The sequence below is a fragment of the Giraffa tippelskirchi genome, chromosome 7 (genome assembly GCF_054371585.1).
Source record: "Giraffa tippelskirchi isolate mGirTip1 chromosome 7, T2T-mGirTip1v1.2.pri, whole genome shotgun sequence".
Taxonomy (NCBI): Eukaryota; Metazoa; Chordata; class Mammalia; order Artiodactyla; family Giraffidae; genus Giraffa; species Giraffa tippelskirchi.
In genome coordinates this window covers 85,751,528-85,778,703 of record NC_137281.1, presented here as the reverse complement: position 1 = coordinate 85,778,703, position 27,176 = coordinate 85,751,528, and the positions used below count along the sequence as shown (strand labels likewise).

At 37.6% G+C, this 27,176-nt stretch overlaps 1 protein-coding gene across 48 annotated transcripts in view; it reads right to left on the bottom strand.

The window, feature by feature from the left end:
* BBS4 (Bardet-Biedl syndrome 4) overlaps positions 1-24,492 on the bottom strand; it is a 46,315-nt gene extending 21,823 nt beyond the window's left edge. For 3 of the 48 annotated variants that reach the window (XM_081506270.1, XM_081506299.1, XM_081506295.1), the window contains exons 1-3: positions 24,448-24,492; positions 21,669-21,797; positions 15,702-15,744 (exon numbers count right to left, since the gene is read on the bottom strand). In XM_081506270.1, the coding sequence (XP_081362396.1) occupies positions 15,702-15,744; positions 21,669-21,797; positions 24,448-24,471 (196 nt within the window). In that variant the 5' untranslated portion in view covers positions 24,472-24,492. Of the gene's footprint in view, positions 1-769; positions 940-1,683; positions 1,810-2,102; positions 2,381-11,772; positions 11,834-14,686; positions 14,747-15,701; positions 15,745-21,668; positions 21,798-24,268 lie in introns of those variants that run through there. The other 45 variants (XM_081506288.1, XM_081506303.1, XM_081506317.1 and 42 more) reach the window with 31 other exon arrangements.
* Positions 24,493-27,176: the final 2,684 nt, after the last annotated feature.

Below are 27,176 nucleotides of genomic sequence, written 5' to 3'. Positions count from 1 at the left end.
AACGTTGAAAGTGAAAGTTGCTCAGTCGTGTCTGACTCTTTGTGACCCCATGGACCATACAGTCCATGGAATTTTCCAGGCCAGAATACTGGAGTGGGTAGCCTTTTCCTTCTCCAGGAGATCTTCCCAACCCAGGGATCGAACCCAGGTCTCCCACATTGCAGGAGGATTCTTTACCAGTTGAGCCACAATTAAGAATGCTTTTTTCTTTTCCAATAGGGAATAACAATGGAGTTTATAAAGTGAAATTATGACAGAAATATGGATATGATTTTATAAATAAGAAGAAAGAAAAAAAAGATTAAATGTTAAGCAACCTAACTCTTCATCTTCCAATTACCCACATTCTCTGACTGGGACCACCCTTCTTCTAGTCAGTAGGCTTATGTGAGACTCTTCAAAGACGGTTTTTTCCTTCCTTCTTTTCCCCTGAGCCCCATCAATAATCAGATATTATCCATTCCTGTTCTGCCTAACTAACCATTTCCAAAATTAAATTTCCTACAAAAAGACCACACAAATCATCAAGCTCAAAGGCAGATGTGAGTGGGTGTGCATGCAATCTTAAAGCAAGTCTCATCTGTATGACCTACTTCACTGTTGTTACCTAACTCTTTTCTAAAGGAAAGGAGACACTGAATCCTTTGAGTTTATAATATCACTATCACTGCTTCTATAGCCTAAAGAAAATTTATAAAATGCAAATCTGAGTCTTTCTTACTATTAAAATCTTGGACTTCCTGGGTGGCGCTAGTGATAAAGAACCTACCTGCAATGCAGGAGACATGAGATGCACGTTCAGTCCCTGGGTTGGGAAGATCCCCTGGAGAAGGGCATGGCAACCCACTCCAGTATTCTTGCCTGGAGAATGCCATGGACAGAGAACTCTGGTAGGCTACAGTCCAAAGGTTCGCAAAGAGTTGGACATGACTGAAACGACTTAGCACACACGCACAATATTATTAAAATCTTACAATAAAAGATGAACTATTTTTTGTGTTCCACTGGTGAAGAATGGGAGAAAAAAAAGTTCAATTTGTAAGGTATCTCAAGGGCCCCAGAGGCTCATGAAATGGAGTAGGAATTAGAAGAAGGGAAAGCACCACCAAATTCAATTGCCTAACAGTCATTTCACACAGTTTGTCTAAAAGTTAAAAGAACTCTAGGTTCACCAAAGACTTTACAAATCATTACAGTGCCACACATTGTCCTATTACTGTATAATCTTGGAAAACTTAGTTTCCTCATCTATAAAAAACTCATTCATTCAACAAATATTCACTGAGTACCAACCACATGCCAGGTACTGTTCTAGGCAATGGGGATACAAAAGTAAACAAAACTGATTATAACCTTACAGGGAGCTTGTAATCAGGGCAGAGTTGGGGGCTGGTAAGAGAGTGATAGCAGAAGGGACAGATGATAATAAGATACCCATTATTAGTGATATTTTTCTCACACTTAAATAGAAGGATCAGGGGATAAAATATCCCCAGAGTTGTGAGGACTGAATGACAATACATATAAAGATATTCGAGTACTGTCTGGTACACAGTAAGCCCTAAAGAAGTGCTAGCTGTTGATGTTATTTTTATCATCATTATTATTAGTCAGTTTTGAAGATGAGGAAATTCTAGATACCAGAGAAATCCCTATAAATCCTGAATTTAGTTAGAATTTTACCTGTAAATGTGTAAGCTGAATTTCTTGTACTCCAAATCATTGCTCAGTCAAATTCCCCCTACAAACAGGGATACTGCTTCATACATGCTTTCGCAAGTATTATGAGAATTACCTATTTGATAGATCCTAAAAACAATAAGACATTTAAGTGCAAAGCAGAGCCTCCTCTTGTATTTTATAGCAGAGCAAGGTAGTCATCTCCCATGCTACACTAAATTTAGGAGTCTATATTACCATGGCGGAGAAGGCAATGGCACCCCACTCCAGGACTCTTGCCTGGAGAATCCCATGGACGGAGGAGCCTGGTAGGCTGCAGTCCATGGGGTCGCTAAGAGTCGGACGCGACTGAGCGACTTCCCTTTCACTTTTCACTTTCATGCATTGGAGCAGGAAATGGCAACCCACTCCAGTGTTCTTGCCTGGAGAATCCCAGGGACGGAGGAACCTGGTGGGCTGCCGTCTATGGGGTCGCACAGAGTCGGACACGACTGAAGTGACGTAGCAGCAGCATATTACCATGGAGGTCAGGTAACCAATCAGCTGATGAGATAATGACACAGCAAGTCTTTCAGCTGTTTGTAAAAAATATCTTGCTCAGCACACTTCTCCCTCCCATTTTTTTACCAAGACAAGGTAAAGCCTTTCAGGTGACTGTAAAAAGACCTGATTCACATCCCCAGCTCCCACATGGCTCTCCACCATCACCAAGGCAGTGGGGGTTGCCTTGAAGGCTGGTGACCTAGCAACAATATTCCCTTCCCCTTCTCTTCTCCTGTCCCCATTCCACTCTTTTGTGACATCTCTTTCTTTCCTCCTCTTAAGAATGCACCAGACATATCTTAAAACAATTCCATAACCAAACAAACATGACATCACAAGAATTCTTCCCTGTAATTTGCTTTATTGTATTTTTATTCTCATAAAAATAACCAAAATTCAAAACTTTACATTAAACTGATTAATGGTAGTGAACAGCATCCTGGATATATACAAATGTTGTTGTTCAGTCACTAAGTTGTGTCCGACTCTTTGCGACCTCACGGACAGCAGCATGCCAGGATTCCCTGTCCTTCACTATCTCTTGGGAGTTTGCTCAAGCTCATGTACATTGAGTTGATGATGCCATCCAACCATCTCATCCTCTGTTGCCCCCCACTCCTTCTGCCCTCGATCTTTCCCAGCATCTGGGATGTTGAGCAGAAAATTATTGTGCTTTGAATTTTTAATTGAAAAATTTTCTAAAATGACTAAGGCTTTTCTAAGTACATTATAAATGAACACTTCTTTGGTAACGGATCTTGTTAAGGAGAAAACACGTAGCACATAGGATTTTTACATGTGGAAGTCCAATCTTCAATCAGTAACAGACTTCTGTGGGACTTAGAGCAAGTAATTTAGGTCTCTGGGCCTCCTTTTTTCCCCCTATAATTTTCACTGGAGAAAATTATGAAAAATCTGAAAGTGGTTATTCAATAAATGTTAATTTCCTCATGTTAAAATAGGAACTATAACACTTTTCTACCTCAATATATTACTGGGGACATCAAAAGAAATAACAAATCTTGAAGAATGGAAGACATTTTTGTTATATCAACTTGAGCTCTGTATCAGACAGCGTCTAATGAGGAAACAGAAACCACCTGAGGATTTAAAACAGAAGGACTTCAGTGTAGTGAACAGGTGAGGGAAGAAATGAGACCCAACAGGGAATAGTGATGCAAATCAGAGGCTAGCATGGGAACAAGTCACTACCACCTCTGGACTAAGGGAAAAACGGAGGGAATGTATTGCTACCAGGATCTAAGGCTGAGGTTACCTGGAAGAAGCTGAAAGCATATGGGCTGACTGGCAGAAACAACAAAAGAGAGGCTTCAGAAACCACTACTCCTCCAACTTCCCAAAGCAGAGAGAAAGAAGGGAAAGCCCTGTCTTCTCCTTCCTCCTACCCTCCAATCTCCTGCCAGTTCCTCTCACTTGCTAATCCAGCCAGAAACTGTGTTGACACCAGAGCCTAGGAAGGAATGAAGCCCGTAAGGGCCTGCTCCTCACAATACTCACCAGAGAAGGGAAGGTTGAGGAATGGATCTGAGGGCAAACAGGCCCAGGATCAGCAGAAATACCAACTCTGCTCAGGAATATAAATGATGATGAAGGAGGTGGAAACTAGACTGACTCAGCCAGCAGTCACCCAAGGATACGTGCTACGAGATAGCTTTATAAAAAAAATATTAAACTGCTACCTATCCAACAGGTTTGCCTCTCATGAACTTAAAATGGAATGAGGAAGAAAGGAAAAATTCATACAAAAGATTATGGTTTTACTACATACCGTGTGTGCATGTGTACTTAGTTGTGTCCGAATCTTTTCGATCCCACGGACTATAAGCCTCCAGGCTCCTCTGTCCATGGAATCTTACAGGCAATACTGGAATGGCTTGCCATTTCCTCCTCCATGGGATCTTCCCAACCCAGGGATCGAATCTGTATCTTCTGCATTGCGGGTGGATTCTTTACCACTGCACCACAGAGGAAGCCCTTACTACATACCCTAGATTATTTTAAACTATCTTACTTTCTAAAATCAAAACTTAATTCCCCATATTTATATATGATATTTTTATATATTTATATGGTTTACTTGTATCTATAATAGGAACATTAATTTATATATATATGATATATCTATAGCAAAGTGTTTTCTCCCTTATTATTCCACTGAATGTTCCCATGAGGCTAGTGAGTCATACAATTTTGGGACTATTCCAACATTACAAATGAGGAAATTAAGATTCCAGAGGTTAAGTGATTTGCCTATATTCAAGAGCTTATTAATGGAAGAGGCAGGGCTATACTACAGGCTTCCAAATTACTCATTTAACCACACCAAGTTTCTGTCCCAATTGTAAAGAACTTTCCAATTTTACACATTTTAAAACTGGAAAGTCCTTTATAATTGGGATGAAACTTGGTGTGGTTAAATGAGTAACACAGCAACACAAAATTAATAATGATATCAAAGTTTTCCTATTATCAAAAAAAGCAGAACAGGACTTTTGACATATTATGGTAGCAAGATTTTCAATTAAAAAAAATTAAAAAAAACACATACATACAGTAAAATTAAAACTGAAAGGACAGAGAGAGTATTAAAGACTCTGTCCATTCCTCCTCCTCACTAGAAATTGAGTTATTTCCTAAGGAATTTCTATGCATAATTAAGCACATGGGAAAGTGTACACATACACAAAGGGGATTATATTAAACATAGATGGAAACTTCTCGTATCTACTGAACTTAAGTACATCCTTCCCAGTGACCCAGCAATCCTGCCACTAGGTGCATAAGTGTACCCCAAAAACATACACTTTAAGGATGGGATTACGCATAACATCTCAAAATGCAAGTATTCCAAATGTTCATTCCAAGTAAAATGAATAAACTGGGGTATCACCCCATAATGTAATACTATGTTATAATGGAAAAAAAAAACCAACCATTACTGCATGCAACAAGATGCACGAATACCACAAAGATAATTTTGAGCAAGAAGTCAGATACTGAAACATACACTGAATGATCCCATCCATCTATATCAAGTTCAAAAGTAGGTAAAACCCTATCTACAAGGTAGGAGTTAAATACCTAAGTAACCATCTTTGAGAGGAGTAGTTAATGACTGGTAGGGGGTATGAAGGGGGCCTCTGAGATGTTGATGATGTTCTATAATTTAATCAAGATGGTGAGTACAAGGACTCCCTTGGTGGCACAGTGGGTAAGAATCCACCTGGTAATACAGAGGACACAGATTCGATCCCTAGTCCAGGAAGATTCCACATGCGGTGGAGCAACTAAGTCTGTGTGCCACTATTGAGCCTGCTCACCCTAGAGCTGGAGCTCCACAATGAGAGAAATCATTGCAATGAGAAGTCCACACACCACAAGGAAGAACAGCTCCCCTCAACCAGAGAAGGCCTGCACAAAGCAATGAAGATCCAATGCAGCCAAAAATAAAATAATCAATGAATTAAAAATAAATAAATACATTGGTTTTATGTTTAAAAAAAAGATGATGAGTACATGGATATGTTCACTTTGTAAAAATGTATTAAGCTGTACAATTATAACATGCACTTTTCTGTATATATGGTATATGTTAATAAAAAAGTGTCAAGAATCAAATTAAACACCCCCTCAACCAAAAAGATTAATTTCTGCAATACCAATGCAGAAGAGGTGGGGGCACACAACTCAGTCTGAGGTTAAGGGTCAAGACCTCCTAGACAAGACACAAAAAGCATTAACCACAAAGGAAAAAAATTAATAAATCACCCTTCATCAAAATTAAAGCTTCTGATCTAAAAAGGAGTCCAAAATGGTGGTGGCTAAAAGACAAAGAAAGGAAAAAGCCCCCCAGAATGGAACAATGGAACAAAAGAAAATCTGTGGACCAGAGTGAGAACTTCAGGTGAAAGCATATGGGAAAGTGTACACTTTCCCTTCTTGGCTAGCCCAATTTGCATAGAGCAGGCTCAGCGGGGAGAAGACAAAATGTATAAAAAGAGGAAGCAAGTCGGATTGAGGCCTCTCCTTTGGGGTCGGCCCACTCTCACACCTCAAGGGTGTATTATCCTTTGCTTGCCAAATGAAACTCTGAGCTGTAACCGAGCTGTAAAAAAAAAAAAAATTCTGATCATCAAAAGATGCATTACTGTATGACTTCAATGACAAGAAGTTCAAGCACAGACAGACAAAATTTACTTTCAGGGACAGAAATCTGAACAATGGTTCCCTCTTGGGAACTGAAGGAAGGATTTATTGGGAAGGGGCAGGAAGAAACTTTCTGGGTGATAAAAATATTTAACTCATCCTGGGTGATGACGACATATGTTATTTGTCAAAATTCAAAAACTAGGCACTTAAAATTTGTAGACTTTACTATCATTGGGGAAAAATAAAAGATGTCTAGTACCGTCTATTTAAATTAAAAGTTAACACTATTCCTCAAAAAAAAAAATCAAACAAAATTACATCATGAGCCAGCAATTCCACTTCAGAGTATATACCCAAAAGAGCTGAAAGCAGGGAGCCCCTTTCTACAGTGGTGTTAAAATGATTCCAAGGAAGTTAAGGCCACATTGCGGTGAGGCCCTGAATAGCAGTGAGGTGGGCAGCCACCAACTGGGCACTTTCACCTTCATCTACTGGCCTCACCCTACACCACAATGAGGTGACATTCAGTCACAGAGGATAGATAAATGTTCTCATTAAAACAGCTAACAGAAATGCTGAACACTTCTGGCAGGGCCAGTTTGCAAAGGCTCCAGCCTTGTCAACATGGGAAGCCTCATCTGCAGTGTAGGGGCTGATGGATCTGCCCTACCAGGAAGTCCTGCCCTTCCACCACTGCTCTCCAGCTGAGAAGTGGAAGGCAAAGAAAGAAGAACAAGAGGAGTCCAACGACAACATGAGCTTTTTGACTAAATCTCTTATGTAACATATTCAATAAAAAGCTGCAGTCCTAGAAAAAACAGAAAAAAAAAGTAGGTACTCAAACATATTTATGCATCAACATTCATAACAGTGATACTGACAATAGTGAAAAGGCAGAAACAACCCATAAGTCCATCAACAGATAACTGGATATACAAAATATTTACTGTATGTACAAACAACAGAATATTATTTAGCCTTAAAAAGTAATGAAATTCTGTTCAATATGCTATAACACAGATGAACCTTGAAAATATGTTAAGTGAAATAAGTCAGAAACAGTAGGATAAATGTTGTATAATTCTGCATATATGAATGCAATATCGAGAATATGCAAATTCATAGAGACAGTACTGGGTTGGCTTGAAAAGTTCATTTGGTTTTTTCTGTATGATGGCTCTAGTTGCACTTAGTTGTCTTTAACGAACAATTCAGTTAGACTGTATTGTGACAACTATCATATCAGCATGCATTTTTTAAAAATTTATCAAAATTGGTGAATTTTTCTGTAGCCACTTTAATACTAAAGATGGAAGAAAAAAGGCCACATTTTTGGCATATTATGCTTTATTATTTCAAGAAAGGTAAAAACACAACTAAAACGCAAAGTGTATGAAGAAGATGCCATGACTAAATCGAACATGTCAAAATGGTTTGCAAAGTTTCATGCTGCAGATTTCTCGATAGATGCTGCTCAGTTGGATATACCAATTGAAGCTGACAGTGATCAAATCAAGACATTGAGAACAATCATATCTATACCACACAGGAGATAGCTGACATACTCAAAATATCCATGTCAAGCACTGAAAATCATTTGCACCAACTTGGTTATGTTAATCATTTTGACGCTTGGGTTCCCCATAAGTTAAGTGAAAAAAACCTTCTCGACTGTATTTCCATTTGTGATTCTCTACTTAAACATAATGAAAACTTTCCACTGTTAAAACGAATGTGACAAGCCACAAAAAGTGGGTACTGTACAATAACGTGGAATGGAAGAGATCATGGGGCAAGCGCAATCAACCACCAACAACCAGACCAGAGGCCAGTCTTCATCCAAAGAAGGTGATATGTTGTATGGTGGAACTGGAAGCGAGTCCTCTATTTATAAGCTCCTTCTGGAAAACCAAATGATGAATTCCAACAAGTGCTGCCCCCAATTAGACCAAATGAAGGCAGTACTTGAAAAGTCTCCAGAATTAATCAATAGAAAATGCATAATCTTCTATCAGGATAATGCAAGACTGTATGTTTCTTTGATGACCAGGCAAAAACTGTTATGTCTTGGCTGAGAAGTTCTGAATCATCCACCATATTCACCAGGTATTGCACCTTTGGATTTCCATTTATTTCAGTCTTTACAGAAGTTTCTCAGTGGAAAAAATTTCACTTCCCTGGAAGACTGTAAAAGGTACTTGGAACAGTTCTTTCCTCAAAAAGATAAAAAAGTTCTGGGAAGATGAAATTATGAAGATGAAAAATGGCAGAAGATAGTGGAACAAAATAGTGAATACGTTGTCTAATAAAGTTCTCGGTGAAAATGAAAAATGTAAAAACCAGAGGAACGTTTTGGCCAACCCAATAGAACAGAGGATACTGGGGGCTAGAGGTGAGGGGAAATGGAGAGTTTATATTTAATGGTTAGAGAATTTGTTTGGAGTGCTGAAAAAGTTTTGAAAATAGATGATGGTGATGGTTACACGACATGGTGAATGCCACTGATGCCACTGCACTGTACTTTTAAATGATTAAAGAAGTAAATTTTATGTATGTTTTTCCACAATTTCTTAAAATTTCATTTATTAAAAAATACTTTAAAAGCAAACCACAAGCTGAGACCAAGTTTCTCACACAGTAAACAGATTGTCTCAGATTGTAAATTAAATTCATCCTAGGCTATGCAGTCACTCTAAAATGTGTAAGGTCGTCAATGAAGACTCCTTTAAGGAAGGAAATAAGCCCATGAAGTAAATCAATTAACTCACCTCAACTGAAAGTCAGAAAGAAGTTTTCTGAGTTATCTGAGGTCATATCATGGGAGGAAAATGAAGAGGATGTAAGCATTCTCAGAACCATCAAGTAGTTCTGCAAACAATTCCAAATAAGTTGCTTGTTCTTGAAAAGGTCCTAATATATTTAGACAAGAATCCCAAATAGAAAGTTGTTTATCCCCTCCAGTGAGTGGGCACTCACTACCCTTAAGCCTGGAGTCAAGCTAGGATATTGGCCTCTCAAGCTGAAGAGGGAAGGGTGTGGGAGACAACATCCAAACCCAGACTCAGAACTTCTCAGTTAAAATGCCATGGCTGCTGCTTGTTCAAATAAAGCCTCTCTGCCTGTTAATTCAACTTATGTGTGAAGTCCCCATGTTAAACTTACCAACTTCCTACATTCTACCTTCTACTGAAGTATCATACTCTTTAACTACAGCAGTGGTTTTCAATCAGGAAAAATTTTGTACTCTAGGGAACATCTGGCAATATCTGGAGACACTTCTGGTTGCCACAACTGGATGCTACTAACATCTACTAAGCAGAGATGAAGAATGCAGTTACCATCTTGCAATATACAGGACAGCTCCCCCAACAAACAATTAAAAATCCAAAAAGTCAACAGTACCAAGAGTGAGAAAATCTAAACTAGAGATTAAAAAGATACTTAAGGATTTTTAAAATTTTATTGAAGTATGTGTGTGTGCTCAGTCATGTCTGACTCTTTGCAACCTCATGGACTGTAGCCCGCCAGGCTCCTGTCCATGGAATTTTCCTGGCAAGAATACTGGAGTGGGTTGCCAGCTCCTACTCCAAGGGATCTTCCTGACCTGGGGATCAAATCCACTTCTCTTGCATCTCCTGCATTGGCAGGTGGATTCTTTACCACTGTGCCATCTGGGAAGCCTCTTATTGAAGTATAGTTGATTTACAATGTTAATTTCTGCTATACAGCAAAGTGACTCATCTATATCTATCTATTCTTTTTTATATTCTTTTCCATAATGGTTTACCATGTGAAACCTTAGTGAAAGTCGTTCAGTTGTGTCCAACTCTTTGCGACCCATAGACTATACAGTCCATGGAATTCTCCAGGCCAGAATACTGGAGCAGGTAGCCATTCCCTTCTCCAGGGAATCTTTCCAACCCAGAGATTGAACCCAGGTCTCCTGCACTGCAGGCAGATTCTTTACCAGCTGAGCCACCAGGGAAGCGTACTCACAGACAAAGAGAACAGACTTGTGGTTGCCAAGGGGCAGAGAAGTGAGGGAGGGAAGTATTGGGAGTTTGGAACTAGCAGATGCAAACTACTATATATAGGATGGATAGACAACAAGGTTCTACTGTATAGCACAGGGAACTAAATCAGTATACTACGATGAACTTTTACCATGCTTTTGAACAAAATACTATGATTTTGTTCATACTAGATTTTCAATATACTATGATATATACTGTTTCATATACTAAATATATACTATTTCATATACTATATTACATACTATTTCAACAAAATACTAGATTTTCAATATACTATGATAAACCTTTATATTGAATATAGTTCCCTGTGCTATACAGTAGAACCTTGCTGTCTATCCATCCTATATATAGTAGTTTGCATCTGCTTATTGCAAACTCCCAATACTTCCCTCCCTCACTTCCCTGCCCCTTGGCAACCACAAGTCTGTTCTCTTTGTGAGTATGCTTCTGTGTCATAGATACATCAATTTGTGCCATATTTTAGATTTCACATGTATGATATCACATGGTGTCAGTCTTTCTCTTCCTGACTTACTTCATTTAGTATGACAATCTCTAGGTCCACCCATGTTGCTGCAAATGGCATTATCTCATTCTTTTTAACAGTTGGTAATATTCTGTGTGTGTACACACACACACACACACACACACACTACATCTTCTTTATTCAGTTATCTGTCGATAACATTTAGGTTCGTTACATGTCTTGGCTTGGTAAACAGTGCTGCTATGAACACAGGGAAGCATGTTTCTTTTTGAATTAAGAGTTTTGTCTAGGTATATGCCCAGGAATGGAACTGCTTGATTATATGGCAACTCCAATTTTAGTTTTTTGAGGAACCTCCATACTGTTTTCCATAGTGGCTGCACCAATTTACATTCCCATCAACAGTGTAAGAGGGTTCCCCTTTCTCCACACTCTCTCCAGGATTTACTATTTGTAGGCTTTTTAATGATGAAGACTTTCATCAGTGTGAGGCAGTATCTCATAGTTTTGATTTGCATTTCTCTAATAATTAGTAATTAGGAGCATCTTTACATGTGCCTGCTGGCCATCTGTGAGACATCTAAGGATTGCACAGTGAAACATGGAAGCTTTCTGTTCAAAATACTACTTTGATGTTTAATTTGTCAAAGTTCATTAATCCTTAGGGCTGATTTTTTCCTGTTTTCTTTATACTTCCCTATGTTTTCCAAATTTCTATAAGCTTATACTGATTTTCTCATTAGAAAATCATGAACTTATTTTTAAAAATAAAGACCATTATCCTTTCCTTTTCTGTCTTCTTTTTTGCTAAAGATAGTTTTCCTTCAGGCTGGCTGTGTCTTTGTTTTTTCTACTCACATTTTATCCAGCACTGTTCCATATGTGCAGCAGGAGTGACCAGTTTACTACATCACCTAAACTGGAAGCCCAATTTAACATCAGCATTCAAGAGAAATTACTGAGTAATATTAAACAAAGTTTTATATAAAACAAACTATTTCCTATATCCTATTCTTTAGAATTAACCAATTCACAGAACAGAAAGTAGAAACAGACAAATCTATAATTACATTTCCATACCTCAACACTTTTCTCTCATTAAGGACAACAGTATCTGTATCAATAAGTACACAGAATAACACTATCAACCTAGTAGACTTAACTGACATTTAGAGAATACGCCATCCAACAGGAGCAGAACATACATTTTCTTCAAGACATAAGAAACACATTTTGGGCCATAAAACAAATTACATAAAGTGTGTTCTCTAATCATAATAAAATGAAACTAAGAACCAATAATTAAAAGATATCTGGGGGGAAAAGATCTGGAAAAGTTCCCAAATATATGTAAATCAATCAATACTTTTCTTAACAGTATAAGGGTCAAAAAGGAACACAAAGTAAATTTTAAAATATCTAGAATTGAATAAAAGTTAAAACATAACATTTGAAATGTATATGAAGCAGTTAAGCCGTGTTTAGAGAGAGATGTAAGTACGAAATGCTTATAACAGAAGAAAAAAGATCTCAAATCAATGATCTAAGTTTCTACCTTGCTGCTGCTGCTGCTGCTAAGTCGCTTCAGTCGTGGCCGACTCTGTGCGACCCCATAGACGGCAGCCCACTGGGCTCCCCCGTCCCTGGGATTCTCCAGGCAAGAATACTGGAGTGGGTTGCCATTTCCTTCTCCAATGCACGAAAGTGAAAAGTGAAAGTGAAGTCGCTTAGTCGTGTCCGACTCCTAGCGACCCCATAGACTGCAGCCTACTTAGGCTCCTCCATCCATGGGATTTTCCAGGCAAGAGTACTGGAGTGGGTTGCCATTGCCTTCTCAGTAGTTTCTACCTTAAGAAATTGCAAAAAGAGAAGCAAACTAAACACAAGAAAATATTAGGTAAAAGGAGAAATCAATGAAACTGAAACAAAAAAGCAACAGAGAAAAAACAAAATTAAAAGTTGGTTCTTGAAAAGATCAATAAAATGTATAAATGTCTAACCAGACTGATCAAGCAAAAAAAAAAAGAAAATATAAAGTACTAAATTTAGGAACAACAGAAGAATATCACTATATATCCTAGACATTAAAAGGAAAATAAAGAAGTATTATGAATTTTATGTCTATAAATTTAATAACTAAGATGAAATGGACAAATTTCTTTGAAAGAGAAACATTATCAAAGCAAGTGTCTAAAGAAATATATAACCTTAATAGTCCCACATCTATTAAAGAAATTTGGCTTGACTTAAAAACTTTCTAACAACAGAAAAACCCAGATTGGGACTGCTTCACTGTCCAATTCCAGCAAACATTTAAGAAAAGAAATAACACTAATTCTATACACAATTTTCCAGACAACAGAGGAGAAAATAGTTTCCAACTTGTTTTAAGGCCAGCATAATCCTGACACCAAAAAGAGACAAAAGCATTGCAAAAAAAGAAAACTATAGACCAACATCCCTCATGAACACAGACGCAAAAATACTTCACAAAATATTGGCAAGCCGAATCCAGCAACATATAAAAAAGTTTACTGCACCATGACCATGTCGGGTTTATCCCAGGAATGCAAGGTTGGCACAACATTCCAAAATTCAATCAATGTGATTCACCATATCAGCAGATAAAATCTTGGGTTACGGAAGTCAGAAAGTAAGGGAAAGATAAGAGCAGGTTATACCCTTGATATTTTACAAGCCTGTGTCACCACCTTGAACAATTCTAAAGGCATCATTTATAATGTGTTATATTTATATATGAATCACACCCCTGACACTGCAATAGTATTGCAAATGTGTAAAATGGTTGCCCAAAGGCAAAGCAACCTTAGCTGATTAACAGAAATATCCAGATCAACAGATTTTATCTTCCAGACATTTCACTTGGCCCTGTTCACATCATACCTGAAATATTCTATTTAGTCCTAAACGCTCTACTTCCAAGAGGACCAACAAATTTCACTATAGAGCCAAAGCAATAATGGCAAAAGAGTTCTAAACTCTCACATGGAAAGAGTTGAAACTGGAAATGTTTAACCTTCAGAAGGATGGACAGAGGGAATACACACTGCACTTTCATTATTTGCTTATATTCCCTATGCCCTGAAGACTGTCAATTCCCTGAGGGCAGAATCCATGCCCTGTTTATCTGTGCATTCCAAATACCTATCACTGGTCTTGGAACCTGCTAAGTACTCACATGTATGAGGGGTTCAAGAACAGGAAAAACTAAACTTTAATACCAGAAACCAGAAAGTGGTTGCTCTGCAGTGGGGAAGGGAGGAAGAACTGATTGGAAAGGGCACTATGGCACTGCTAAATTTTATAGCATACTTGTCAAATACGTCCCTTTTTCAATAGCTATAAACTTTTCATCTCATTAGCCTGAATTGGGCATGGGCCAATTCTTGATTGGTGTATACTAATTACAATTTTACTGGACTGGGAGTCAACTGAACCACATGGTGTGACCCTGGAGGAAGTATGGAAAGAATATTGGAGCGATGATTACAATACCCACAAGTCCCAAATCACTCTACTGATTAAATGAACAGATATCACAGCAAGAAGATTCTCATGTCCAGAAATGGTGTTTAAAATATTAGCAATGGGGACTTCCCTGGTGGTCCAGTGGCTAAGACTCCTTGCTCCCAAATCCCGCATGCCAGAACTACAGATCCTGCATGCCACAACCAAGACCCAGTGCAGCCAAACACATACATACAAATATTAAAAAAAAACTAGCAATGATGTTAGACATTGCAGAATTCACCTAAATTTCACAAATAATCTACATTGTAGATGTACTGTTCTTTCAATGAAAGCTGTTTTCCTAAAAAAAAAAAAAAAAAACCTTTGAAAATAAATTCCTGAAAGTTAATATTTTCCAACAACTTGTATTGTAATTTCAAAGAATAACAGAAATGCCCCAAGTAAACACTTTATTAACAAAATCAAAACTCTTAGCAGACAACAGGAGAATGCATGCTGCAAAACGGCATACAGCCTGGTGACTATAACTCGGGTATGCAAACAAGAGCACCACACCAGACCCTGGGCAACTCACACCCCTTCCATGTGTCCTCATCCAGCAGATAACAAATAAATGAATAAACAATAAAACAGAAGGTCTCTCCTGCTAAACAAAAAGTTCAGGTATTTTCTAATGCCTAAGAAGTAGATAAGACACCCAGTCCTTTAGACATGGAAGATCATCCAGTATAGTCACTGACAAACTTGATGCAAACCCTCCTAAGACTTCCTAGGTTAACAAATGAAGAAATCTTATTTCTCTTTATAATACATACCTCTATTGGATTTTATTTTTTTAATTAATTATATTTTTGCTGCACCTCACAGCATCTTACTTCCCCCATCAGGGATCTAACCTGGGTCCCTGGCAGTGAAAGCGCTGAGTCCTAACCACTAGACTGTTGGGGAATTACCTATCATATTTTTAAATGCAGTTCTTTACAATACAGATCCTCGCCAAGTTAGGCTTCTCAGACTTTTTATAAAACCTCATACTTATTCAACACAAATATACATGAGATTATTTGAGGCCTGATCTGTACTATAGGAACTTTATAGTGGTTTTTCCACAAGTAGAAAGTTAGTATACATTTATATATTAAAATGAAACCCCATTTAAACATACTTATAGGTAAAATCAATCCCCTAAAATCTAACAACTTCACAAAATGAAAGCTAGATATGGCAGAATAGAAAAATCAATAAGACAGAGAAATCTGTGCAAATATACAGGCACAATGAAATTATATACAGACCTTTTTTCAGCCGGGGCTTTTGAGATTCAGCAGATGCAGGAAGCTAAATGAAATGAAGAAGTCTATGTTAAAGTACCACCATAAAATCTTGCTAGCTTAAAAAAGCATTCAAATAAAAATCATCAACAGCTCTCCAATCATGCAAGTAATTCATTAACTACATAAAAGTACAAAGAATTATTTTGAATATTGTTTAAAAAACAAATGTCAAGTTGTACTTTTGCTGTCCCAACTATTAATAATGCATAATGCATATTATATATACTTACAATGTGCATTTATTATATAGAACTGTAATGTATGATATAAAGTATACAAATAAATATGCTAAGTTCTTAGACATATTAGTATTATAAAACATATTAGTATTATACTTAATGCTATACTGCTTAGCATCCAAACCAAAAAAGTGACAATTTTGATAAGAGGAAGCTTATAAGGTCATCTACACAGAGATGGTCTAGCACTCAATTCTAGGATGGAGTATTTTTAAAGAGCCATTATTTAATATCATAGACACACTATTCTATACTGTAACTTGGCAGAAAATCTTCAAATGAATTTTATTTTTTAATCTGCCTCCCATGTTGTGTGTAAGAAGCTTCCCAGATGGCACTAGTGGTAAAGAACCTGCCTGTCGATGCAGGGTATAAGTAAGAGATGCGGGCTCAATCTGGGTCAGGAAGAATCCTTAGAGGAGGGCATGGCCACCCACTCCAGTATTCTTGCCTGAAGAATCCCATGGACAGAGGAGCCTGGCAGGCTGCAGTCCAGAGGGTTGCACAGAGTCGGACATGACTGAAACGACTTAGCACACCTGCCATGTTGTATATAAGCAAAAATAATGGCTGAAAATTTCCAGAATGAGACATACTAATCTTTAGATTCTTGATGCTCAACCAATTCTAACCAAGTTAAATGAAAATAAATTCACACTTAGATACATCATAGGACCTGGGCAGTGACAATAAGTTCTTAAAACCAGCCAAAGGAAAAAACATATCACCAGATTATCTGCAACAAAATGACAATTAGACTGACAGCTGACTTCTCAACAATTAAAAACTGAAGATAATATCACTGACATTCTAAGAATAATTAGAATTAGTACCTTATCCAAGAGTAAAATACTAAGTAAAGTGAATATTAACCTAGACATGAGATCAGCAAACTAGGGCTCACAGGTCAAATCCAGCCTATGCTTATATGGCCTGCAAGCTAAGAATGATTTTTACATTTTTCATATTAAAAATTTACTATTTTAGAACATATGAAAATTATATAAAATTCAAACTTCAGTGTCTACAACCAAAATGTTATCACAACAGTTACACTCACATGTTTACATATTGCCTATGGATGATCTCCACTGTAAGTGCATAATTGACTTACTTGTGACAGAGAATATATGGCCCATGAAGCTAAAAAATATTTACAACTGGCCCCTTAAAAAACAGTTTGTCAGCTCCCAATCTGAACTCTTACAACAAACAAAACTAACATTCAAGAACAATGGCAAAATTTAAAAGTCTTTAAAACAAAATTTGAGTTTTTAGAATTCCTAAATAAATTTTTAATGAACATACATTAGGAAAAAGGAAAATAATCCCAGAAGCAAGGAGTAGAACAACTAAATGAACTAGTAAAATATGGAAGTATAAGCATCTACTTACTGAATAAAACAAACAAAAAGTATAATTTGTGGGGCTGAACTGAGAAATACAAAAACTAAAAAACTGAACAATGGCATAATTGGCAGAAAGCAATGGGTAATAAAACATTTGATGATCCCTGTATTATTCAGGTTTAAGTATGAACTTTAAGTTAAATATATATTATTTAAAAAATGTGAGTACTCTCTTAAGGAAGGTGAAAGTCAGAATAGGAGGAGAAAAACATGAAATTCTATAGTTAAAAGACAGATTACCAGAATAGGTTTTTTTTAAAAAAAAAAAATCTAGATATATGCTATTTGTATAAACATCTACAACAAAAGGGCAAAGGAAAACAAAGTAAAAGCGAGAACAGATACACCAGGAATATAGAAGCAAAAAGGAAAAGTAGCAATATTAACATTTAGACGAAACAGACTTCAAGAAAAAAGCTTCATCAGGAAAACGAAAACAAAATACATTGAAGACTAATACGGAAAGGGAAAATTTTAAAGCCTTTAAAAAAATACATAGGGTAGGGAAGGTCTCAACAAGATATAAAAGCACAAACCCAATTAAGAAAATAAACATTCAACTACACTGCAATTTTTTGGGCTCCAAAATCACTGCAGATGGTGATTGCAGCCATGAAATTAAAAGACGCTTACTCCTTGGAAGGAAGGTTATGACCAACCTAGATAGCATATTTAAAAGCAGAGACATTATTTTGCCAACAAAGGTCCGTCTAGTCAAGGCTATGGTTTTTCCAGTGGTCATGTATGGATGTGAGAGTTGGACTATAAAGAAAACTGAGCGCCGAAGAATTGATGCTTTTGAACTGTGGTGTTGGAGAAGACTCTTGAGAGTCCCTTGGACTGCAAGGAGATCCAACCAGTCCATCCTAAAGGAGATCAGTCCTGGGTGTTCATTGGAAGGACTGATGTTGAAGCTGAAACTCCAATACTTTGGCCACCTCATGTGAAGAGTTGACTCACTGGAAAAGACCCTAATGCTGGGAAGGATTGGGGGCAGGAGCAGAAGGGGATGACAGAGGATGAGATGGCTGGATGGCATCACTGACTCGATGGACATGGGTTTGGGTAAACTCCGGGAGTTGGTGATGGACAGGGAGGCCTGGTGTGCTGCGATTCATGGGGTCGCAAAGAGTCGGACACAACTGAGCGACTGAACTGAACTGAACACTGCAATTAATAACTTCTGGGGACTTCTCTGGTAGTGCCAGTGGTTAGGACCTGGTGCTTTCAGCGCTGTGGCCTCAGGTTCAACCCCGGTCAGAGAACGAAGACCTCTTGAGCTGCACAGCACAGCCAAAAAATAACAACTTCTGTTCCAAAAAGGAAGTCAAGACTGAAGACTGAGGGAAGATATATACAATACAAAACAAAGCCAAAAAAGACAAGTAACAGCCAGTAACTGTAAGTATTACAAGTCAGTAAGAAAAACAAATACTGAGGTAGAAAATTAAATAAAACACAAGAACTAGGCATTGCAGAGAAAAGGAAATGGAGACAACCAACAATACTAATTACTAATCAGGGAAATGTAAATTACTATCATTTATAATTTCATATCCACCATGTTGACAAAATTTAAAGCTGTAGCAATAACAAGGATGTGAGCAATGGGAACTGGTGGTAGAAGCATAAACAGCTACAATCATCTCAAAATTTCCCATAAGCTATAAAGTTAAAGATGTATGTAGCCCATAAACCAGAAATCAATCCATTTCTAGGAATACACTGGGGGAAACTCTTAGATCAGGAGAAATATATAAAAATGTTCATAGCCAGGTCTGAGATACTACTAAATTCTGCACCCTTAGTGCAGGCCTTACCCTAGTCCTGGCCCTGTTCAGAGCAGCATTCTTTTTTTTTTTCTTTTAATTAAAAACCAGAAGGGGAAAAAAAAAAATTTGAACTCATGGAAACAGAAAGTAAAAAAGTGCTTGCCAGGTGTTATAGGATGAATATGGTCTAAGGATCTAAGTATAACATGGTGACTGTATTTATTTAATAACACTGTACTGAATAACTGAAACTTGCCAAGAGACTAGAATTTAACTGTCTTCATACACAAAACAGGTGATGGGTGTGTTAATTAACTCAATGACGGGAATCCTGTCACTGTGTGTGTGTGTATACATATAAAATCATCACGTTGTATATTATAAATATGTAACAATTTTATTTGTCAATTATACCTCAATAAAGCTGGAAAAAAATCAGAAATAATCCAAATCTCTATCTAACAGAACGGACAAACTGTAGCATTTCCCTATAATAAGATACTTTATAGCTTTAAAAAATGAAAAAACATTAATTTTTAAAAAAAAAAATCAATATATTGTTTAAGGATATTAAGTATGACAAAGGCTATAACGAAAACCAAAGAATAATTAACATAAAATTAAGGAAAGAGATCATTTTTTGATAAAAAGAGAGGAAAATGCTGCAGGGAAGAGACATTTAGGTAAGTTTGTTTTTAATGACTCATTTCTTAACATGTGAAGTATGAGTACAAGTTTTCATTATAGAGTTGACACTTAAACAACAAGGGTTTGAATTCTGAGGGTCCACTTATATACAGATTTTTTTCAATAGTAACAATATAAAATTTAACCTATTTAAATTTGAGTATAATTTATGTATTAATTAATATTTATATACATTGAATATTTATAGTAAAAATATTAAGTATGTTCCAGTAGTAAAAATATAAACATATCCCAAGACTGGTTAAGTCCACAGATGCAAGGGAGCTAGGGAGAGAGGGCCACTGTAAATTAGACTTAGATTTTCAACTGTGCAGAGAATAAGTGCCCCTAATCCCCATGGTGTTCAAAGATCAACAGCACTGCTCTTTAAAACTTTTAATAACCTTTTATTCTTTCATAACAACCAAAAAAACCCTCAAAATAAAAAAGAATTTATAATGTGTTCTTTTAGCTATTTTATTATCTTGATAGAACAAACACAGAAATCTTAACTAATAATAGAAAAAATCCATTTTTAAATGGGCAAAAGACTTGTAGAGACACTTAAAAAAAGATATGGATGAATAAGCACATAAAAAAGTATTCAATACCATTATTCATTAAGGAAATACAAATTAAAATCACAACAGCCACTATAGATAAGCTCAATTCAGAAAGACTGACAATACCAAGTGTTAACAAGGATGTGAAAAAACTGAATTCCTCATACACTGCTCATAGAAATGTAAAATGGTATAGTTTAGCCACTTAAGGAAACAGTTTTAGGTTTTGTTTCTTTTTAAAGCATAAGCTTACCATATAACATAGCAATTACTCTCCTAGAGAAATGAAAACACAGGCATGCAAAGGTTTGTATGCCAATAATCATAGTGACATTATTCAAATAGCCAAAAACAGGAAACAATCTAAATATCCATCAATTCTGCTTAGAAATAAAAAGTTACCAACTTTTACTGTTGCATACAATATGAATGAACCTCAAAATACATGCTAAGTGATTCCATTACATGAAATTGTAGAAAAAGCAAAACTATGCAGACAGAAAGCAGATTAGCCATGTGCTGGCGTTAGGAGTATACCTGTAGTTAGATCTTAAGGGAACTTTCTGGAGTGATGGACATAAGTGAATGGTAGTGACAGTTGTGCAACTACATAAATTTACTAAAACTGATCAAACTGTACACTTAAAATAAGTAAATTTTATGGCATGTGTATTATACCTCAACAAAGCTGGCTAAAGAACCCAAATTTTTTTTTATCTAACTGGGACTTTTTTAACTTTGGGGAACATATTAATTAAAGAGACTTAAATGGTCAGAAAGCACTTTCATGAGTCAGCAGTGCTTCTTTCTGCACAAAGTAGAATTAAAATAAATTACAATTTAAAAAAAAATAAATTTATTTATTTTAGTTGGGGGCTAATTACTTTACAATATTGCAGTGGTTTTTGCCATACATTGACATGAATCAGCCATGGGTTTACATGTGTTCCCCATCCTGAACCCCCCTCCCACCTCCCTCCCCATCCCATCCCTCTGGGTCATCCCATTGCCCCAGCCCTGAGCATCTGTCTCCTGCATCGAGCCTAGAATGGTGTTCTGTTTCACATATGATAATGTACATGTTTCAATGCTATTCTCTCAGAACATCCCACCCTCACCTTCTCCCTCAGAGTCCATAAGACTGTTCTATGCATCTGCGTCTCTTATTCTGTCTCGCATATAGGGTTATTGTTACCATCTTTCAAATTCCATATATATGCATTACTATACTGCATTGGTGTTTTTCTTTCTGGCTTACTTCACTCTGTATAATGGGCTCCAGTTTCATCCATCTCAATAGAACTGATTCAAATGTATTCTTTTTAATGGCTGAGTAATATTCTATTGTGTTGATAAGCCTCTTTCCCAAAAGATCTTCCAGGACATTCTGCAATACAAAGCATTCTCTTAGCCCATTCAATCTTATTGATTAACTGGGAGATAAATATAGTAAGTTCCTTACTTTTTTTTGGTTCTTTCTTCATCTTTAAGTAGTTCTATGATCATTTATTCATATATGCTATCACTTGATATATGCTAGGCACTATATTGGAGCCAGTAGTAGCAAGTAGTAATTCTTGCTTTCTGTTCTGAAAGGTTTAATCTTGTAATTTACAGGAAGAATGATGGGTATTTACACAAATACACCACAAACAAACAAACAGGAATTAGAGAGTTATAAAAATGTTTTTAAGTATAAAGCAAGGAAACCAGAGTTATTCACTTGTTTCGTTAAGCTCTCTAAACTATTTATTATATATTCTTAAGACAAAAATACCAGTCCCCAGTTCTCCTAAGGAACAAGTAACAATCCTCAGTAGTTTCGGGAGCATATTAAAATTGCTATGTGTCCCACACTGGACTAGTTATACTTCCTTTTGCTGGGATGTCTCCTAACCTCAAGGTCTTTGCTGCAGAACTCTTAGATTTTTCCTTACAAATGTGTTCAAAATTCTGAATTTTAAGTCTTTTTGTCTTCTCTCCTCCTCTATATACGCATATCTACAGATCTACGTGTTTTTCCTTTGCATCACAAAATTAACATCATACAATATATCCGTTAACAACAGGCCCAACATGGAGTCATGTTTGTTTGCTAAGCCCCAAGTCACCAAATCGAAACTTAATTTAGTTTCAGCTCTCCCAGAAATGGAATCTTAAACCAATCAGGAGTCCTCTGATCAGCACTAGTTATATACTATAACTGATAGACCTCTGCCATCCCCTGAAGGAAAGTCATCTTGCCATAACCAACCCTCTTTTTGTCTATAACTTCCTTATTCCTGCTCCCTTTTGCCTATGAAAGTATATTATTTTGTACAGCTCCTCAGAGCTCCTTTCTGTCTCCTAGACGGGATGCTACATCACTGAATAAACCAATACAATCTTTAAAATTTACTCTGAATTTTCTTTAACACCCCACTCCACAACTAGCTTTTACTTAAATGTACACCATAGAAATCATTCCACATCAACATATATAGTTTGGACACTTTTTTAAATTGCTGCATAATATTCCTCAGTATGGGAATATCATATGCCATCCATTGCCCTACTAATGGGAATTCACTCTGTTTCCAGCTTTTTGCCACTATAAACAGTACTGCAAGGAATACCAGTGGACCAGGTGCTTATGGTTTGCTTTTATTTCAATACGATATAGGTGGAGTGGCATGGCTAGGTCCTTTTAATTGTATTACAAGATGCCATATAACTTCCAAAAAGGATAGAAATTCAAATTTCCATTCAGCTCTAACCTGAAAGATGAGTTATTATAAATGTAACACTGCTAGCAATAAATTTGATAATAATGAAAATGATTAACTTGCAGCCAAAGTGCTAAGTCATATCAAAATAAACCATTCTCTTTAATACACTACCAGGGATTCAAAAGTATAAGACAATTCTGCCATCACACTTTAAATTCTGTTCATGAATACCTACCTACACCTGCAATGAGCACTGGAAAATACGCTATATTTGCAGCAATGTCATGTTACCCTTTCTACCTTACACTTAAGATTATGCAGCTTAAGTATCTTTAGTATGTTTTCAATGTCTAAAATCAAAGAACATTAATAACGCTTTTAACTTTTTTTTAAATTCGTAGCTTAACAAATTGCTTTGGGCCTCATGGTCTGTATACAGAGTTTTCTCATTATACTAAAATAATTTGATTTCTCTGAAGACAGACTAGAAAACAGAACCCCGACAGGTATTACTGGCCGTGCTTCTCAGCAGCCAAAACTAAGGTATAAAACCGTCAGTCAAAGACTGCTATTTTATCTCCTATATTTTTCAATTCCGAGTGGGGTCGCAAAAGAGTCGGACACGACTTAGCCACTAAAACAACAAGTAAGTCATTTTAACAAATCCGCAGAACATGCTTGGAAATTCAACATTAAAACAAGGGAAACAAAGTTTCACACTTGGAACTCTCTAGAAATTAGAGCCAATTGTGAATTTACGCCTCCAAAATAACTACTACTGGGTCATCCTGAATTCAACTGAGTTACTCTGTATTAGCAGTTCTGTGGAATTTAATCAACGCTTAACTCAGACCAGTTGAATTCCTGTATTTGCCAAAACACGGTCCCGACCTACACGCAGAAGAAAGCTTTCAGGATTTGTCTCACTGCCTAATCCAGAGATTAACAGCAATTGTCTCTGCACAAGTGATAGTGCTTCCTTTCCTAACCTCATAAGACAGAAAACATAGGGCGAGTAAAAAAGCCTTTTCTGATGAAAACCTCCCTTCTCTGTCCAGAGCACCCCAAGAGCAACCCCAGTCCTAGCACAGGCTCAGAGCTGGAAAGATCTCAGCCGGGACCCAAGCCGAGCAGCTCCCCGGAACCCTACCGCGTCACCCCGCCCGACCCGAGGTGTTCCGGTCCCAGCCCCGCATTTCTCCAGCGGCCGCAACGTGGGACACAGGCCACCCGTCTACCTGCCTCTCCGCTCTGCGCCGCCCGGCCCGACCCTGCCCAATACCAACCACAGCAGGAGGCCCACATATGAAACAGAACCTCCAAGCTCACCGCAGACAGTTCCTCTTCCGCCATCTTAGCTCCGCCCCCTGCTGCGAGGCCGGAAGTTGCTGGTTTCCCAGACGACCAGGCAAACGGAAATCGTAGGACTGGGGAAGAGGGGAGGGGCCTGAGCAGGGAAAGAAGTAGATCGCCGAGCGGAAGGGTTTGCTTGGGAGGTTGGGGGATCTTCTAGAATGTCGGAATGAGTCGAGTGCTTTCGTGCGGTCCACTTGGCTCTAAAGGAGCCGGTGAGGGATTGCGCAGCCAGTTGTCACCTTCGTCCCGGCCAGCCCCTACCGCCTCACGCCCTTGTGTGGACGTTTCTTGAGAAACCCCCCGACAGCGCTGGGTACAGCCACTCCTGGCCCTGCCCAGCTTTGACGCCACCCAGCGTTTATTTCAAGCCGCCTTCTGGGAATCCCTGCTCCCAAGCCCAGACCCTACGGCTAAGAACCTTATTTTCGTCTTACATAAAAATTCGTAGTTTTCTTGGCTATCTTAATCCAGCTAAGGTATTACCCGCCTCATCAGCCTCCCACTTCTGTTTACGCTAGAGGTTGCAAATCCTGCCGGTGGGCTGTATTTGAATGCAATATTGTATTGATCGGAAACTTAAAAATTAGGAGATTTCTTAAGCCAGAAATCTGGCCTCGGAGTAAATAAAGATCCGACAATAGGTGTGCAGTCCTGCTTGATGGTAAAACATATCTGAAAAACGGCTGCTACTGTAGGTAGCATTTGTTCATTCTGCCACAGTCCTGGCTTCCCAGCACACTTGGGCCATTTTACATTACCTTTCTAGCCGCTGGTGTGGTGAATTAAATGCTTCGTCTTTCCACGGGGTGATTGTGAAAATACGTGGGTTGTGGAGTCAAACATGAGTTCTAAATTTGACTACTGCTTAACATGAGCCAGTCATTTCTTTGAGCTTCATTCATTCCAGTACCAAGAGCTATGCGATGAGCAAAATACAGGGGATCCCCGATCTTAGAGCACTAGTCTCCAACCTTTTTGGCACCAGGGATGTTTCATGGAAGACAGTTTTTTCCACACAACCAGTATAGGGGGGATGGTTTGGGGGTGATTCAAGAGCATTACATTTATTGTGTACTTCATTTCAATTATTACATCAGCTGTACCGTAGATTATCAGACATTAGATCCCAGAGGTTGGGGACCCTTGCCTTAGAGTGTAGTGAGGAAGTCACACATTAAATAATAACATAAGCAAAGTTTATGAAGAAACAGTTCACTAAAGAAGAAATACAAATGCGTCTTAAACATATGAAAATATAACTTTGCGAGGAAGAGAAAACATGCAAATTAAAGTTTCCAAGAGATACTTTCTACCTCTTACATTGGCAGAGAACAAAATTTTCACTGAGTTATGAGTAAACATGCATTCTTCCTCTGCGGCTAGAGAGAATGTGAATTGTTACAGCCTCCATTGACAGCAGTTTGGGAATTATTTCCCAAATTAAAAATGTGCATAACTTTTAATTTCTTTAATTCCAGGAATATATACTATAGGTATAAATGTGGGAAATGGCCTTAAATACAAAGTTATTCAATGCAGCATTGTTTGTAATAACCAAAGCATGAAAACAACCTAAATGCCTAATATTTGAGGTTAAAGAAATTATGATATGCCCATAACATATGGTACATGAAAAATAAGCTATTTACATAGTGATATAAAAGATTACCACAATATATTAGTAACAGATAAAAACAAAGTGTGGAAAAATGTACATAAGATCTGTGTTAATAAAAGAGAAGGCAAAAATAAAGAGGAATATTATGTACATCATTGCTTATATACTCAAAATATCTCTGAAAGGATATTCAAAATGCTAAAACTAAGTACTTATAAGGAGGAGAAATCAGTAACAGAGTGACAGGGAAAGGAAGAGACTTTATACCCTGTTACAATTTAAATTTTATATGAAATGGATATTCCAATAACAGAGAAAATTAAAGGAACAACATAAGGGAATTCCATTGTGGTCCAGTAGTTAAGACTGCGCTGCCAATGCAGGGGACACAGGTTCAATGCCTAGTTGAGGAATTGAGATCCCATGTGTAGTGTAGCAGTGCAGCACAGCCAAAAGATTAAAAAAATAATAAGTAGATTAAAAAAAACATAAAACAACGTAACTGTATAATTAGAATTGAGATAAATGCTGAGGAGAAACAGTGAAAGCAAATAACAGGGAGATCCATTGTAGACTTGTTTAGATAGGGAAGTTTCCCTAGGTAAGATATGTTTAAAATGAAACCTAAAGGATAAGGCATTAACTTGGGGAAGAGGGATGAGGAAGTGCGTAGGCCAGGGAAGAATTCTAAGGCAAAGGAAAAGCTTGTGCAAAGGCCCTGAGGATGGAAGAAGCTTGGCCAGTTCGTAGCACAGGAAGACCAGCACAGATGGAAAGAGGAAGGGGGAGGAGGAGTTGGTTCCAATTGGTGGAGAGGTAGGAAAGACCTAATTTCAAGGCTGCAGTCACCTCTGCAGTGATTTTGGAGCCCAAGAAAAAAATCTGTCACTGCTTCCACTTTTTCCCCTTCTATTTGCCATGAAGTAATGGGACTGGATGCCATGACCTTAGTTTTTTGAATTGTGATTTCAAGCCAGCTTTTTCACTCTCCTCTTTCACCCGCATCAAGAGGCTTTTTAGATCCTCTTCACTTTCTGCCATTAGAGTGGTATCATCTACATATCTGAGGTTGTTGATAGTTCTC